This window comes from Argopecten irradians, chromosome 10 (assembly GCF_041381155.1).
Source record: "Argopecten irradians isolate NY chromosome 10, Ai_NY, whole genome shotgun sequence".
Lineage (NCBI taxonomy): Eukaryota > Metazoa > Mollusca > Bivalvia > Pectinida > Pectinidae > Argopecten > Argopecten irradians.
In genome coordinates, this window is record NC_091143.1 from 31,267,452 (window position 1) to 31,284,558 (window position 17,107).

General features: G+C 34.8%; 1 protein-coding gene across 1 annotated transcript in view; it reads left to right on the plus strand.

Annotated features, from left to right (window-relative positions):
• LOC138332654 (dmX-like protein 2) overlaps window positions 1-17,107 on the plus strand; it is an 89,952-nt gene that overhangs the window by 57,751 nt on the left and 15,094 nt on the right. The window contains exons 28-40 of the mRNA XM_069280650.1: window positions 1,354-2,406; window positions 3,071-3,242; window positions 4,304-4,584; window positions 4,925-5,253; window positions 5,580-5,944; window positions 7,796-7,932; window positions 8,431-8,543; window positions 8,927-9,057; window positions 9,476-9,671; window positions 10,332-10,449; window positions 10,760-10,867; window positions 11,350-11,361; window positions 13,296-13,310. Coding sequence (XP_069136751.1) covers window positions 1,354-2,406; window positions 3,071-3,242; window positions 4,304-4,584; window positions 4,925-5,253; window positions 5,580-5,944; window positions 7,796-7,932; window positions 8,431-8,543; window positions 8,927-9,057; window positions 9,476-9,671; window positions 10,332-10,449; window positions 10,760-10,867; window positions 11,350-11,361; window positions 13,296-13,310 — 3,030 coding nt within the window. The remainder of the gene's footprint in view (window positions 1-1,353; window positions 2,407-3,070; window positions 3,243-4,303; window positions 4,585-4,924; window positions 5,254-5,579; window positions 5,945-7,795; window positions 7,933-8,430; window positions 8,544-8,926; window positions 9,058-9,475; window positions 9,672-10,331; window positions 10,450-10,759; window positions 10,868-11,349; window positions 11,362-13,295; window positions 13,311-17,107) is intronic.

Consider the following 17,107-nt stretch of genomic DNA (forward strand, 5'->3'; position numbering starts at 1 on the left):
ATAGGGGAAATAAAGGTAAATCCTATAAATCGCTACTTGTCATAGAGTTCTGCATGGATTGTAACCAAATTTGGCCACAAGCATCCTTGGGGAAGGGAAACAGAACTTGTATAAATTTTGGCTCTGAGCCCCCGGGGGCAGGAGGGGCGGGGCCCAATAGGGGAAATAAAGGTAAATCCTATAAATCGCTACTTGTCCTAGAGTTCTGCATGGATTGTGACCAAATTTGGTCACAAACATCCTTGGGAGAAGGGGAACAGAACTTGTATAAATTTTGGCTCTGACCCCCTGGGGGCAGGAGGGGCGGGGCCCAATAGGGGAAATAAAGGTAAATCCTATAAATCGCTACTAGTCATAGAGTTCTGCATGGATTATAACCAAATTTGGCCACAAACATCCTTGGGGGAAGGGGAACAGAGCTTGTATAAATTTTGGCTCTGACCCCCAGGGGGCAGGAATGGTGGGGCCCAATAGGGGAATTAGAGGTAAATATTCAAATTTCTTTAGAAAATAAACAATGAACCTGTATCCAGAATATTACTTGGCATTACAAACCAGGTGAGCGATACAGGCCCTCTGGGCCTCTTGTATTCTACTCAGGTGACCGTTAAGGCCCATGGGCCTCTTGTCATTGCGTCATGATCAAAGGAACATCGTTATGCGTCATAATTGATGACGTTATTGGCAATGAACGTCGCGGCTTGGCCGCATCTATTGATGACATCATGTTATTGTGAAGGGTGTATGAGCTGTCTTACACCCCCCTGTGTAAGATAGAGATATCTTTTCCCTAGCAATCACAGGATATCCTTGTGAAGTATGGGAGAAAATTCAATCTGTATACATACTACTTAGCTGTAATGACTGCTTTTATTCTGTCCCTTAAGTCAACTTTATGGTAATGGTTCAATGTTGTTAACCATCTATGACTGTCTCTGTCTGCCACGAAGATATTTGATATATGTTAAATTGACTCGTAAAAATATTCATGGCATTGACGTTTAGTCCATTCATATACAAAAAATTCAAGTGTAAAATCTGGTCAGGAGTTCAAAGATCAAGGTCATTTGCATTGAAGGTCTAGATTAGATACATAAATCATACGTTGATGTTTCAGTTAAAGCTGAAAGTTTCTTTATATATCTAAGAAAAATTTTCGCAAAAACATGACATCTTTTTATCAACCTACAGTTTTAGGGTAGAATTGTTAAAAAGGTAAAATACTAACAACCTGGTTGCCAGATCGACTTCAATTATATGGTGCATGTATCTGTAAAAAAAATTGTAAGAATTCTCAAATATTTTTGTTCTGAAATCCATCCCCTAAGATAGCATTATGTATTGTATTTACAGGTGTGTCTGGATAAACTCAATGACATCCAGTTGGCACTGGTCGTGTGTCGTCTGTACGATGGCGAGGACATGATGCCGGACAGTGTCAAAAAGATTCTCTACACGAGTATTCTAGGTTGTGATGAAAAGGGAGACAATTACGACAGTTGTAAGGCTCACCCGGACCCATTCCTACGTAGTATGGCAATGTGGTCACTCAAAGATTACCGCGGTTCACTAAACACCCTGCTACATTCCAATGACAGTCGCCATCACAAGGTGATGGATAGTGTGGAACTTGAGGGACACAATGCTATGCCCAGTGTGTTTAATTTCTACAACTTTTTACGTACACACCCTCTGCTTGTCCGACAGCGAATAGCTGCTACAGGTCAGTCTAAGCGAAATAAAAACATTATTCCGGGATTTACGAGACAACAGACTGTTGTTTTAGACGATAGTTCAGTGTTTGTTGACAAAGTGACGCCCGTAGAGAGAAAACTGTTCTTCACGACGGCACACTCACATTACATGAATGGGTGTCCATTACTAGCCCTGGAAGTCCTATCTAAACTACCTCCTGTCATTGAAGATAAGAAAACTCAGGATGTGGACTTCGAAAGTGAGACATCCTCGAAAGATGATTGTATAAACACAGGTACGCTGGAGGACAATGCTGCTGTAACTGACTGGAGTAAACCGGTCGTCAACGGGTTCAAGGACACGTCTAGTGACTTTGATTGGAGTACTCCGATGCCGTCGACAAAAAATGCGTCTGACAGTATGGACTGGGGGGCACCTGTCACAAACTTTGATGTGGACGATGCCCCAAGTTTCAATATTTCTTCCTCGGAAGATGACGGAGATGATGAGGATGATGATGATAGTAAGAATGTGATATCTAGTACTAAAGGAAAGTTAGAAAAGTTACCAACGATTGTCGTAGAGGAACCTAGCCCCGTCCTTCAGAGTAGTGAGGGGATGTCACCGGATAAACCGCCGGACAAGGTCAAGGACAAAGGTCACCAAGTAGACATCTTTGCCCAACAGTACAAGTTCATCGCCTGTCTCAAGGTAGGTTTCTCATATGAAGTACACTTCTTTATACTTTGGAATACAGAATAGAATAGATTAAGGGAGAGAACTTATATAGGCTATACCTGTTGTTCAATCCCTTTTCAAAAAATATTTGAAATTAAATTAGTTGAAATTGAATAGAATATATTGTAGGTAAATGAAAATTTGAGATAATTAGATTTTTTTTCCCCTTGAAATGTAAATATTTTTTTTTCAGACTTTGTAATTAACAGATTCTGCTGTCTAAAAATACTGATAAATATACATATGTTGTACTATCCTACTTCAAATTTACCTATCAAATCATAATGAATATGTACCAAGTAGGGACTGATATAATTTTTAGCACGCTGTACATTATCTTTGTAATATTCTATACAAAACCTACAGAATTTAAGCCTGTTATTTTTGCAAGGATGACATTTTCATTATTTTGCGGGATTGCTGTGTTCCCGAAAATTTGATCTGCAAAGAATTGAATGATGGTTGATAAATGTGTACTCATAAAGTTAGATCACAAAAAATTGAAACAGCTTAAATTTGATTTCTTCATTTAAAGTTCAAATTGTGTATATTTTGTCTCACAAAAAACCCAGCTATATGGTATATCAAAGAGACAATGATTTTATGGATATTAAATGTTGAAATGATTTTTGTCCAGGTACTGATGGAGGAGATGCAGACCTTAGCCACAGGGTTTGAAGTCGACGGGGGACAGTTACGTTTCCAGCTGTACATCTGGCTGGAGCGAGAGGTCGAGGTTCTCCAGTACCTCTGTAACTATGGCGATAACGATCCTGAAGGCCAAGAGGACATCCATACAAACACTGATGGTAAATTCTGATGTTCCGGCCTCGTTATAAATAAGATAAGATAAAGTAATTGTTAATGATTGATAAGTAAAACTTAAAGCCTCACTGGCCTGGCCCTAAACATGGACTTATAGTGCAAGATAAGATAAATTAACTGTTTATGATTAATACGTAAAACTTAAAGCCTTACTGGCCTGGTCTTAAACATGGACAGTGTTTCAGTTTGGCCCTGTACCATGTGCGTATACATATTAATTGTTTTTTGGCCATGGACAGTGTAAACAGTGGTTCTGTGTAACGCTTTACAATATATGTAACATCTTTTATTGAATTAATTATGCTCTGTTATATTTTAATAAATATATTTTGGCCCTGCGCCATTTATTTACATTGTATTACACGTTACTTTCGGCCTTAAACAGAGTATATTTTTGGTTCTGAGCTATATTTAACAATTAAAGGATTGTTAGATTGCATTTATTGGAGATATAAATGCAATCTGGGTGGCAGATAAATAGAATAGCGCCCATGAGGGCGCTATGAATATTTATCTGCCATCCATATTGCATTTATATATCCAATAAATTCAATCTAACAATCCTTTAATTGTTATATTTACATTTTACTTTCTAGTTCAAAGTAACACATAATTTAGATGCGAGTGAACATTTGAATTTCCCGCTTCAGCTATTTAACCTCAACAGCCAAGTTCAATGTGATAAAAATACTCCCTATAAAATATTGAAATTTCAATGTTTTTCAATAACTTATCAGTTTACTTTCAATTATCCAGACACTTACAAGATTTTTTTTATAGTTTCATAACCAAACTGGTTCATTTAATTCCAATGTCAATTTTCCCGCGCCGACTAACATGGTGTCAGTAAACAAGACTCACATCCGTTTATATAGATATCACTACACCAAGTCTGGGCTGCATTTATAGGCTCATAATGCAGATCACGATTATCATTAGAGTAATGGGAGTCGCAGTGGCAAAATGTAAATATATGTTGATAAAGTATTTACATAGGATGGAGTTATGTATATTGTTGTTGTATAATGTCTACCTATATTTTTAGCCCTTAATGGTTATGATGACGACACGTTACTGGACGTAAACTCTGGCTTTACACGATCAATGTCCCAAAGGTCTGACTCCTCATATAAACCAACACTACATGAAGTCATTCTGGCGGAGAAGATGGATTTTGAGGCAAAGCTTGAGAGGATGGCTCGCCGTAAACAGTGGTTGAGATCTAATCAACAACTACTGCGGACACTAGCCAGTTACTGTGTACTACAGGGATCAGGGGGAGGGGGGTTGGCCTCCGTGGAGATGGAACTACTGCTTCTCCTACAGGTCAGTGATAAAATATTTGGATGGATTTAATTTATTAAGATGCACGAGTTTTGAATGTTTTAAAACATATAACAGGCCCCAACTTCATAATTCTTTATTAACTAATTCAAAGGAAATATCTGAACTTTAAATTATTCAATTTAGAAATGATGAAATGTAAATAAAGAGAGGTTCCTTGAGTTTGTTTCCCCCCTAAATCTGTGTAATACTTCATATACAAAAGATTCAAAATGGCAAAATTAAGTTGGATTATTGCAATATTATTTCTGTTTTGTTATTGCCATATCAATCGCTATACAGTGTCATTACATGAACTAACCGTTGCTGTATCTGTCCCCAGGAGTTACAGCAGGACAAACCCCAACAGCAGTTGTTATCTCCCCTACCCTTCCCTACCACACTACCTCTCCTATCAGCCAGTATAGCCAGTTCCAAGACCGTTGTCGCCGACCCAATCCAGCACATCCAGTGTATGACTCAGGATCTCCTACATTCCATCGTGGAGCTGACTGTTCCTCCCAGCCTCGGTATCAACATGAACACCGTCCTAGTCATGCAGAACCTGAGCGTGGCGTTATCCTCGTGTATCTACCAGTGTCTTTGTGACTGCGATAGTTTTGTGGTGTCGCTAAATGAAACCCAGGGAACAACCATGGATGGCTTCATGGCGTAAGTATTCAAATATAGTATGATTTTTGCTCTTGTGTTCAGATTGAGTATATATTGCATTCTTGTTGAAAAGAATTTCTTTTACTGTTTCAATTGAAAATGTTTACCTTGGCTATATTATGTTTTGTCTAAAACATTGCATTTGAAAACCAATTAAATTAATTGTCTATATGTCTTATTGAGTACCAGGTAGTGTATGAATAATGTGTTAATTGTACTAAAAATACAACACTTCCACACGAATGTGATCCTGGGTTAATGTCTCGGATAGGACAAACTCAAAAACGGATTCGTAGATACTTCTACAACATCACTTCTGATTGCAGACATAACTTCAACAGTAGTCAGGCCGGACACCTGATGGCGGGTGTACAGCGATATCGTCGTAAATCTAGTACAGGGGACAACTTCATCAACACACCACCATCAAAGTGGCCAGGAGTGACCTCCCTTAGAGTCTTACTGGCACAGGAGAAAGACGACGCTGCGCCAAAACTGAACATTCTATGTTGTGAGAGTTTGATCGCTGTGTATGTGAGTCTGCTCGTGAATGCCATGGCCATGTACGACTGTAACATGCTGTATCGTCTCGTATCGCATCGCTTTGAACACCAGATGTGGGGAGCGTTGTTCGGGGGTGGAGTGAAGACAGCACTGAAAGTGGCTAACAACCCACACCCAGTGTCTATGAGTATGTACCAGGTTTCATCAAATTTTAAAATACCGACGGGCCTTTATTCAATTCTCTCTCCAACATATTGTACAGTGTTCGGCTTATCTCCATAACATATATAATGTAATTAAGGAAACTCAATATCAAAGGAGCGTGGAGTGTTGGGTCTCATTTCTTTCTATTCTTTTTTTTCAGGTCACCTGAGACAAAGTCTCAAGTGACCTATTCTAATTGCCTTTTGTCCGTCGTCGTCCGTTGTATGTCCGTAAACAATTTACATTTTCAACTTCTTCTCCAAAACTGCTGAAGCAATTTCAGTGAAATTTTGCACAAACCTTCTAAGGCATAAGGCATAATTAAATGGTCCCCACCCCCCAGGGGGCTGTGGGAGGGGCCAAAAGGGGTAAAATTGACTAAAATTTTCAAAAATCTTCTTCTACTCTCAGATATAGTGGAATCATATACTCTTCATAGATAGAAAGGTCTTAAGCCCTTTATAAAAATTGTGAAGTATATAACCCTCGGGCCTCTCGTTTCCCCCTGGGGAGGGGGTTAAGTTTTTACTACTACAGTTTATATAGGGAAAACACATTTTTGAGCATTATTTGGTCTTTTGTAATAGGATATGAGTCAAATATTGTCAGAATTATCAATATAAGATGGCCATTGAATCCTATTAACAAATTTTCCATGACTGAACCCAAGGTGCCTTAGGGGTGGGGTCAAAAGGGGTCAAATAGGCTAAAACTTCAAAATCTTCTCTGAAATTCTGGAAATGGAAAGGTCTTAAGGCCCTTTACAAAAATTGTGAATATATGACTCTGGGTCTCACATTTCCCCCTGGGGAGATGGTCAAGTTTACTATAATAGTTATGTCGAAAAAACATATTTATGAACATTTTTTGCTCATTTTTCATAGGAAATAAGTCAAACTTGTTTATAATTATTAGTCTGAGATAGCATTATAATATCATATCCAATTGGTCCTGGCCAACCAACCGAAAGGGGTCAAATAGGCTAAAATTTCAAAAACCTTTTTCTAAAATTCTGGAAATGGTAGATTCAATACTTTTCATAGATGGAAAGGTCTTATGGTTTTTTACAAAAGTTGTGAATTATATGACCCTGGGGTCTCACGTTTTCCCCAAGTTTACTTTAGTTTATATATGAAAAACACATTTATGAATATTATTTGCTTAATTTTCATAGAAAATGAGTCAAACTTGATAAGAATTATTGGCCTGAGATATAATATTTTAACATCCATATCAGTCTTCGCTGACCCCCTTGGGGACCAGAGGGGTGGGGCCAAGCAGGGTCAAAATGACTTAAAATTTCAGAAAATCTTTTGAGTTCATAGGTTTGATGGAAACAAATACTCTTCATAGATTAAAAAGTTAAATTTATTAAATCACTTACAGACTTGAAGGGCCAGTATATTAGTGTTTATATGTCTTTGTTTCATTTTAAACGAACTCAGGTGACCGTTAAGGCCCATTGGCCACTTGTTATAAGTTAATAGTTCATAAGGCAGATTATTTAACTGATACGAGTTGTTTGAGTTGATATTGGAATCCTGTTCCTGTGTGATATAGAATGTAAACTAACAAATTTTTTCGACAATTTAATTTCCTTTTTTTTGCTTTATGACTTTTTCTTGATGAGTGAATTTTATGATTTTAGCACAACTAGTTTTACCGTACTAGTGTTCGAAGCATTGTTGTGGCAATTAATTTTTTGTGATTTGTATGGCAAAATATGATAAAATAATCACACACAAAAAGAAGGTTAACGACTGTTAATGCTTTTCTCTGTATCATGTATATTGACTACTGACTGACCAAAGGTCCTTAACATTGATGGTTTTAGGGCCTGGTGATGAAAGCAGGATCAAACTGACCATGAAGGTGATGGGAGGTGGACCTGCTGGTACCAAGGAGAAGACGACCTTCAGGGAAACGTTTGTTCCTCCAGAACTGAGTATGATCTCTTTCTTCATGACCAAGGTATGTAATACTAGGTTGTTATATAACTTATAACTTTCTCCAATTGATAAGTCTATAGATGACCTCAAATGTCTTATAATATGAAATATCGTAATTTATACATAAATTAGAAGTAGTTTATGATTTCAAAGTCATATGCTGAAGTTTGGAGCCTGTTGAACTTATTTTCCATTCAATAAATTCAGTGAACAAAATTGTTCATTTTGTTTTACCTTCCATGAAATAATGACTGTGGCAAACCTGTCTTAGCGACCACTCTGTATAAAGACCATCTGCTTGATAAGATGACTTTCATAGGGTCCAAAAAGGTCAAGTTCAATACAGTTTGACCCCTTTATAAAGACCTTTTGGCTATAAAGAAATTTTTTTTGGACCTTTGGATAGTCTTTTATAGTTTGACTGTATTTTAATTCCATTAAAGGCAGCAATACAGGTCTTTTACTGTTAAAAAATATGCAGTCCTCTAAAACTTATTTCTTCTTGTGTTTGATTAATCAGCCATTCAACACCGCATCTGAGAAGGAGTTCCACTATGACTCGGAGGAATCGCTGTCAGATGAAGATGAGCCATTTGATGATGATGAAGATGACTATCTTAGACCGAAAACCTTGTAAGTGTAATTCAGTATTAGAATTTGGAATCTGATTGAAAAAATTGTGTGAAATGAGTAAATTTATTAATATATAATGTAGATATTTATGATTATATTTTATACAATTATTAATCTTCTATAAGAGCATATAGCTTTTGATATATGTAATAATAATTAATGTTTTGTGTTAATATTTGATTTGAATGTAGTATTAGAGTTAGGGTTACGTGAAGTGTAATATTGTTGGAATGAAATGATATGGTATCTCATTCATTTAGATGTGTTTTGATGTATAATTAAATTTGTTGATCAGAAATGAAATACTTATAAACTTGATACTTTGTGTATATTCATATCATGAGATGAAAACAAGAATTATAATGGTGACGTTATGTTAACAGGCCTCTAGCGTCCACCCAACAGTCTACAGACCCTACATCCTATTCCTGGGCCCTCATACGGTTCTGTGTGGTCAAAGTTATCCTACATAATTTACAAGTCTTCCTACCTCAGATCGGCATTGAGCTCCAAGGTAAGTGTTAGCAAAACAGCTGCCAAATGATGATAAATTCAAACAACTAGAAGAAAGATTCAAACGCAATACAAAAAAAAACAACTTACTTTCGCGTGTGATTTACTTTTGTGAAAGTTTATCTCCACTAATTAATAAAAGCGTCACTTAATCAATAGGTATTTCCATTAAATGTTTAAATTCACGAAGGTTAATCTTTGCTAACTTGTATTGAAATGGAAATTATGAGATTTGGTAGCCATGAAATAAAGCTGGTTAACAGTACAGGTATAGAGATCCAATCACATAAAAAAACTTGGGAGAAAGGATCAAGCTCAAGATCTCCATTATCATGAGGTTAAATAGTGAAACGGTGTTCATGAGTGTGTCATAATTAGTTAAAAAGTCTTAGGTCTTATGAATGTTTACATCCTTCCAGAGCTGCCAATCTGTTCCACACTGATGCATACGGTGCTGAAGACTTTAGAACAGTGGATGGAAGTCCTAAAAGGAAAACTGGAGCTGTTTGCTGGACCTCCAGAAGATTTCATTGCCGGACTCCAGCTTGATGTAATAACTGGTGTCCCACAGTCCAAATACCAAGTGTTGTTACAGCCACAGAATTCACCCTTCACGTACGTATCTAATAGTCACTGGGTTGACAGTTTTCACCTTACTGTACCTAGATAGTCTTGACATATGAACTGATGAGTGGATAGTTAATTTATGTTGGAGGTTTTGTACAAGTCAGAAGATGTATGTTTGGGATATTGAATAGCATGACTAGTGACTCTGTAATGAAATGAAGTGAAGACATACATATCAATAGTGAGTATTGTTACCCATGCCTGTCCTGTTATACCCTGTCTTGTAATGTCCCCTTGTTTCCTTTCCTGTCTCATTCTTTGGGTTAAGGGTTTACCGGTAGTTAGTTTAACGTCCTATCAACAGCCAGGGTCATGTGTAAGGATGTGCCAGGTTTATTGGTGGAGGAAAGCCAGAGTACCTGGAGAAAAAACCACTGACCAGCGGTTAGTACCTAGCAACTGCCTCACTTGGGATTTGATCTCGCGACCCAGAGGTAGAGGGCTTGTGGCCGTATGTCTAGACATCTAAACCACTCGGCCAACGCGGCCCCTCAATCCTGTCTCATTCATATTTCATATCTTTGATCAGTATTTCTATCTTAAAGACAATTTTTGTCTAGTTTCTTGTTTAACTAAGAGACAGGAATTTTTATTGCAGTATCACCAATCATTTCTATCTCTTAATCTTATGGTTTGATGTCCTTACAGTGACAGCCATGTGTGTCTGCCAATCAAGAGATTATGGTTCCACCTGCTGAAACAAAGCTCTCTGAAAGACGTCTTCCTCCGTTACATATACAGGAAAAAGAAGATACCACAGATGGAGGTAACACTGCTTTTAGATTTAGATTTCTATTGGCAGATTTTGGCATTATAGATTTTATGCATCAAACTTTGCTTTAACAAAACAAATTCTCTATAAGTTTGTGAGTATTTAATCATTTGATCAAATTCTAGGTTATTGTACAGAATTTGGTGGTTATCGATAGCATTGTGTACCAATGGAAGCTGAGTACATGATGATAGCTATGGAACACAATATAACAGAAAATTCTCTATTTGATGAGAAGTAAATTGGAATGGGAGATGAACACATTGAAATAACATACAAGATCCTTTACCATATTGTATTTCAGGAGTCTGTAAGTCAGTCGGACGGGCCAGATGGGAGTGTTAAGATAAAAGATCCAATGAAGATCATCCACAAGGAGCAAGATATCATCACTGCTTTCGCCCTAAATCAGGTAATAATCGCTGTTTATGTATTGCTAGTGTAGTAGAATACTCTGAAATGTCCTCCTGTTGGTTACAGATACTGGACCAAACCTTCCTTGATCCGAAACCATGCCACATATTGGCAACTTAATATACTTAAATAGCTATGAAATTCTCTATTTAAGGTTTCGGGACAGGTATGTCTATGAAGGAAAGTCTTTAACAAGATGATATTATAATACTTTAAGGATAGCAAAATACAGTCAAACCTGTCCATGAAGACCACCCATCGACCAATAGTCTATATAGCCAAGTGGTCTTTATACACAGGTCAAATTGTGTTGAAAGTGATCATTTGGGACCGTGAATTGATAATTTTTTGAAAAAAAAACTGCATGTTGTGATCGGAGAGATAATGAACCCTTTGCCACATGTAAGGGCTTCTGGACACCTTTAACTACATTTAGATTTAAACATTAATTTTATGTAAGATTATGATTTAACTTTTCAGGATAATGTAAAGGTTGGTGTATATTTATGATTTAAAGAGAATATAAACATGTTAAACAGAACTACAGCCAGAATACCTTAGCTTACATGTTATACTTTGTGCCTTATTTGTATGTATTGTGTATTATAAAGTGTATTCTACTGTATGTATGTTATAAAGTAAGAGTACAGGTGAAGGGAATATGTATCATGCCTCTAACTTTTTACCTTAAACTTTATCAACAGTTTGTTTTACATGGATTAAAACCTTCTACCCTGAGATGAATTTTAGACTGTACTGTTCTCTAAAATAACCTTTGGTTTGGTCTTGTTGCTGTCAGTGTGTGTTTCTATCCTATAACTGATGTTATATTGAACTTGAATTGCTAATTTCTTACAGGAAAACTACCCTTATATCACTGAAGTACTCAATTGAGTCATCTTTCTTACCTATCATAGCCTTCTCGTTTTACCAGAATTTGAATGGTTTCTCTCCTGAGCATTATCAATTCCCTTTTGATAGTGATATTACAGCAACATACAGTATTAATGCTTTGTCTTGCGTCTCTAAGTATCAGCCTGAGATTCAATAACTTGTTTTAAGCATATCATCATTATACTATCACGTTCGTGGGAACATTCATACTTAATAGCTGTAATTTCTCCACATGCAGAAATTTTGTTTTTCTTTGCTTTGTATTTGAATGTTGATATATTTCAAGTGAAGAGTACTAAACACTAAATCTTGCTGTTAGGAAGTTTGTCCAATTGTCTTACACTTTCAGATAGGACTGTCATCTGTAACCATGGTTTCCATCTAGGGTGTTTAGTTTTCTGAGGTTTATTTTTTCATTGATAAGTTTTGTCATCCTGTACCTTCAGTTGATACATCCTTTCATATATTAGACAAACATTTTGTAGTTTTTCCAGAATTTATTTCAGGAATTTAGTTGTGTCAAAGATCTGTTAAATTAACTTACCCATCTTCAACATTTTGATTTAATATTATAGTTCTTATTTTTAACTAAATTTTGATATTTGGCATTGTGATTGTTTAAATCAGTAATAGCAAATTAACAAAATATTTCTGATATCTGAATTCATAATTTATAAATTTGTTTATATATATTTTGTATTTTGTGAAAAACTTACCACTAAAAACGCAACAGACATGTAAATATACATAACATGTAACAGGCAAGTAACAAAAATATGTACATGTATTGGTATTTTCAAGTAATGTAAAATATGCATTTATAATACTAATATTCATATATTATATAAAGATAACACAAAAAAAACCTTTTTACATATAATCAAATATTAAAACTGAAGAAGGTCCTATAGTGGCTGAATATATATCCCATAAATAATCTTTGATTTTACTTTGAATTTGTTTTGGCCTTTTATTTTCGAATAATTATGATAATTTGATATTCATATTGATATGCCATCAGTACCATCATAATGAAACAACTTGATTCTTGGAAATTTTTCAAAACAATTCATATTGATATTTGATGCTAAAAAAGTGATTAAACATAATTTTATAAAGTTCTAATTGATATTAATTACAATTTTAACTTACACAACACTTACAATGTAATTTCATTAATATAGTGATAAAAACTTAATTGTGATTAATTAAGCATGAAAAGTAGTTGATTCTAAGAAACACATTCTGTTTGAATACGCAGGGGTTTCGAGATCCCAAAACGACGTGGGCAAAGTACAATTTACCGACGATTAGTCCCACCATCCAGTGATTATGACCATTTAACGTGAGTTTCGTGACGTCATAATCTCTGACGCCAGAAGGTGGGACTAATCGACGGTAAATTGTACTTTGCCCACGTCGTTTTGGAATCTCGAAACCCCCATATTTGCACATAACTTTGAAAGTATGTATGAAGATAAAATTACACCATTACTTATGCCTGATTGCATGTGTTATGATGTTCTAACTAGGTCGACTATTTGGAGGTGAGTTTGATTCACAACTCTGTACTCTTAACGTGTGGTCTACATATATACTTCATGAGAGTTGTACTTATAGTAAATGTCTGCTTATTTCCTCTGCCAAATCTATTTTGGTCTGTTCAGATCTTTACACTACTAATTACCCAAACCATTGTCGTACTGTTGCCAGTTGTGATGCAAATCCATGTGTGCTTGAAGCTTTGAATAAAAATCCACATTTTTATGTTACACTATTTCACTTGAAATGTTTGTGGTTTGAATTTTCACTGCTACTGTTCAACTAATTGTTAAAGTTTTCATTCTGAAATTAATACCACTACAAATATCTTCTCAAATATTATCATAATATATGCCAAATTGATTTATTTGTTGTGAAATGTGATTGATTGAAGACAAGGCGGGACCAAATTTGATACAAAGTTGTATTTTATGAAAATGAAACATTGATTCATATTTGGATTTGTCACTGGAAATAAAAAAAAAGATTGTCTCTGGGAAGCCTTATCATGTGTTCCATGTGTAGGGGTCGTGTCGGTTGTACCTCTTTGTGTACAACTGGCATGAAGCCGGAAAAGGAACGCATGGATGGTCTCCCTTTAGTTAATTAACAGAGAGGATAATATTGAAGTACAAATCTCATGACTTAAGTAATATGGTATAAATACTAAGTATATATTTACAGACTGTAACGCAATATCTGTCCACAGGTGAAACTGTTAGACTACATATCTCTCTGATTAAAATGATACTGAGATTTAAATTTTTGTAATACATATATTATAATTTTCATTTGTTTTTCTATTGACTCTGAGGATCAAAACTCTACTGTGCCCTCTCTTTTACCATGATGAGAGAGAAATGATAGCTTGTTTCACCAGTGGTCTGTGGTTCTCTATATCAGAGAAAAAAATGTTATTGGGGTGTACATGTACATGCATTTTATCTCATTTAGAGTTGTTTTATTTATTTAACAAGACATTCATTCGAGCTGTTATTATACTTAGCATACCATATAGAGTAAGTTATATTTAATACATATAGTGCTATTAGAGAACTTAATTTAGGCAATAGATATCTTCATTATACCCTTAATTGAAGAAAAAAAAAATAATAAGAATTATCCTAACAAATTAATGACTTAGTTAAATGTATAATTAACCAAAAAATAATGCATAATTTTACAATCACATTTTAATTCTAAACAAAGCTTAATCTTTATATCAATATTATTGTCTTCTAATCAGGTATTATATGAGTATTTATTAGACATGTACTGTAAGTCCGAGTGTCTAAACATCTCACTGTGTAACATATATGTGCCTGAAGGTCATGGCATTGCCATGGTGATATCAGATATGTGGAGGGTCATGTGGGATGTTGTCTCCAGTCTTATTGAAAATTGTTCCAGTCTTATTGAAAATTGTTTTAATGCATGACAGGAAAATGGATTTGTCTTGAGATATCAGATCCAGAAAGCATTTAAAGTCCTGTTATAATGAAAACGATATCGATCATGATCAGCTTTTCGGGGGTACATTATCATCTAGACAGAGTTGTCTCCACATTAAAGTAGCATTAACAGAGTTGTCTCCCCATTAAAGTAACATATTTTCAAATTTGTACATAAATACCCATAATTAATGAAGTTTGTACAAACAATCACTGGATGAGACCAAAAATTCGAAAAAAAACAACAAAAAAACAAAATCAGAACAGTCACATACTTCCATGTTATTTCTTTTCTTTTTAAATCATACACATGTATTACAAAAGAAGTTTAAACCAAACACCCCCCTTGCATCATATGTGAATTATTTTAAGATTACAGTGAGTGTTGTAATGGTGCATTTACATGATGAGAAGATTTGGAATACTGCTATCCAGCAATGACAATTACTAATGATCACAGACTTTCATTTTACAGAATATATATCCTGTTATAGATGTAAGTGACTGCAATTTCAAAGGAGATTTTTTTTTACTATTATAATATTCTTTTTCTTATCCTTGACTATGTTATCATACCAAATGGAAGGTTATTGTACAAAATCACATCATTTCTTGTCTATTTGTTTGGCAATTAAAGTCTGATAATAACATTTTTACAAAAATTTGTTGAAAGAAAAAATAAAAATAGCGAAAAGATTTCTTTTAATTAGTAAGAATGAAATGAAAAAGTTTAAGCTGTGGTGTTTCAAAAATGTATTCTTTTGTTGTCAGTTTTGGTCAATAAAAATACATTTTAAGATCTAATACTTAAATTTTAAAATTCATGCAAATATTTTCTTAAGTACATTTACTTAACACAGCTCATTTTAAAAATAAAAATGAGTGATGTGATTTGAGTACCTGACTGAGGGTGAGAAACACTGAAGGTGGATTTGTTTGAAGGTCAAGGTTACATTTGGTAGGTGGATTTGGTTGAAGGTCAAGGTTACACTTGGTAGGTGGATTTCTCCACTCACAGTATTGGGAGTTTTAATATCTTTGTGTTTTAGTACTCCATTTCAGTATATCTCTGAGATACAGGATCTAGAGGTGTATGTACCATCTAGTGATCCAAACAAAATATCAACTGAAAGTGCTTAAAGCCCTTAAAAATATTTTGATGTTGGTGTTCCTGGAGGTGGTTTGAATTCGAGATTTATAATCTTGATATTTCTTTTTATTGTTTACTTAACATGTTTATTCCAGCATGCATGTTATGGATGTGAGACAGTCTATCCTAACTCTCTGACTGTGTGTTCATTTCACTTTCTACTTCAACAGGCAACTTGAGTCATTTGTGGCTTTAACGAACGTCCCAATACAGTGAATGTTTTAATTTGCTGGACTTTTTTAGAACTCATTCATATTTGGTTTCTTTTCTGCATGCTTGCATGAATTATTTTATATAATTATGCACATTTTTCACATAGTTTCTATCCATTTATTCATTTCTAAATACATTCTTATTTATTTATTTATTTATTTATTCATTCATTCAACGATGCATTCTTTAATTCATGACCTTACAGGAATTCAACAATTGATATTTTTTTTTGCATATATTTTTTTTGTTTCTTTATGTTTCATATTTCATCTGTAAATCCTTTTAGCACTTTAACCAGTATGATACAATAGTGTAGGGGAGATGGTCTTACACTTTTATTAGTTATGTCCTGTACAGCCAAGGTCATTTAAGGATATGCCAGGTTTGCTGGTGAAGGAAAGCTGGAGTACTCAGAAAAAAACCCACCGACCAGCAGTCAGTACCTGACAATGGCCCCACATGAGATTAAAACTTCAAACCATAGGTGGAAGGCTTTTGGTAATATGTTTAGACATCTTAACCAATCGGTACACATTATACATCCAAATGTTTAGTTGAATCTGTCCACACAGGCACAAGTACACATCAATATCAATAAAATGTTTGGGTATATGAACATTTCAAAATACAGAATCACATATAATACTTGACAGAGGTGATATATCTGTTGATTGGCCATCATCATATCACTTGTAATGTAGCAAGGTATCAAAGATCCTAATGCACCATGTCTGGATTTCTATGGTGATTTGTTTAAACAGATTTTATCCTTTAGTTAGAAGATCATTAATTAATGGAATTACTAATTAGGATTTGTATGAGACAATTTAAATTCAATGATTTTAATTTTGATTATATATAAATTATTATGTAAAATTAACGGTTTGAGTTTGAATATATTTTTTCTTTTATCTGAATAATTTCATATTTTCATTCATTGATTCATTTGTTTTAATGTAACACAATTAGTAAGGAAGTCTTGTATTCA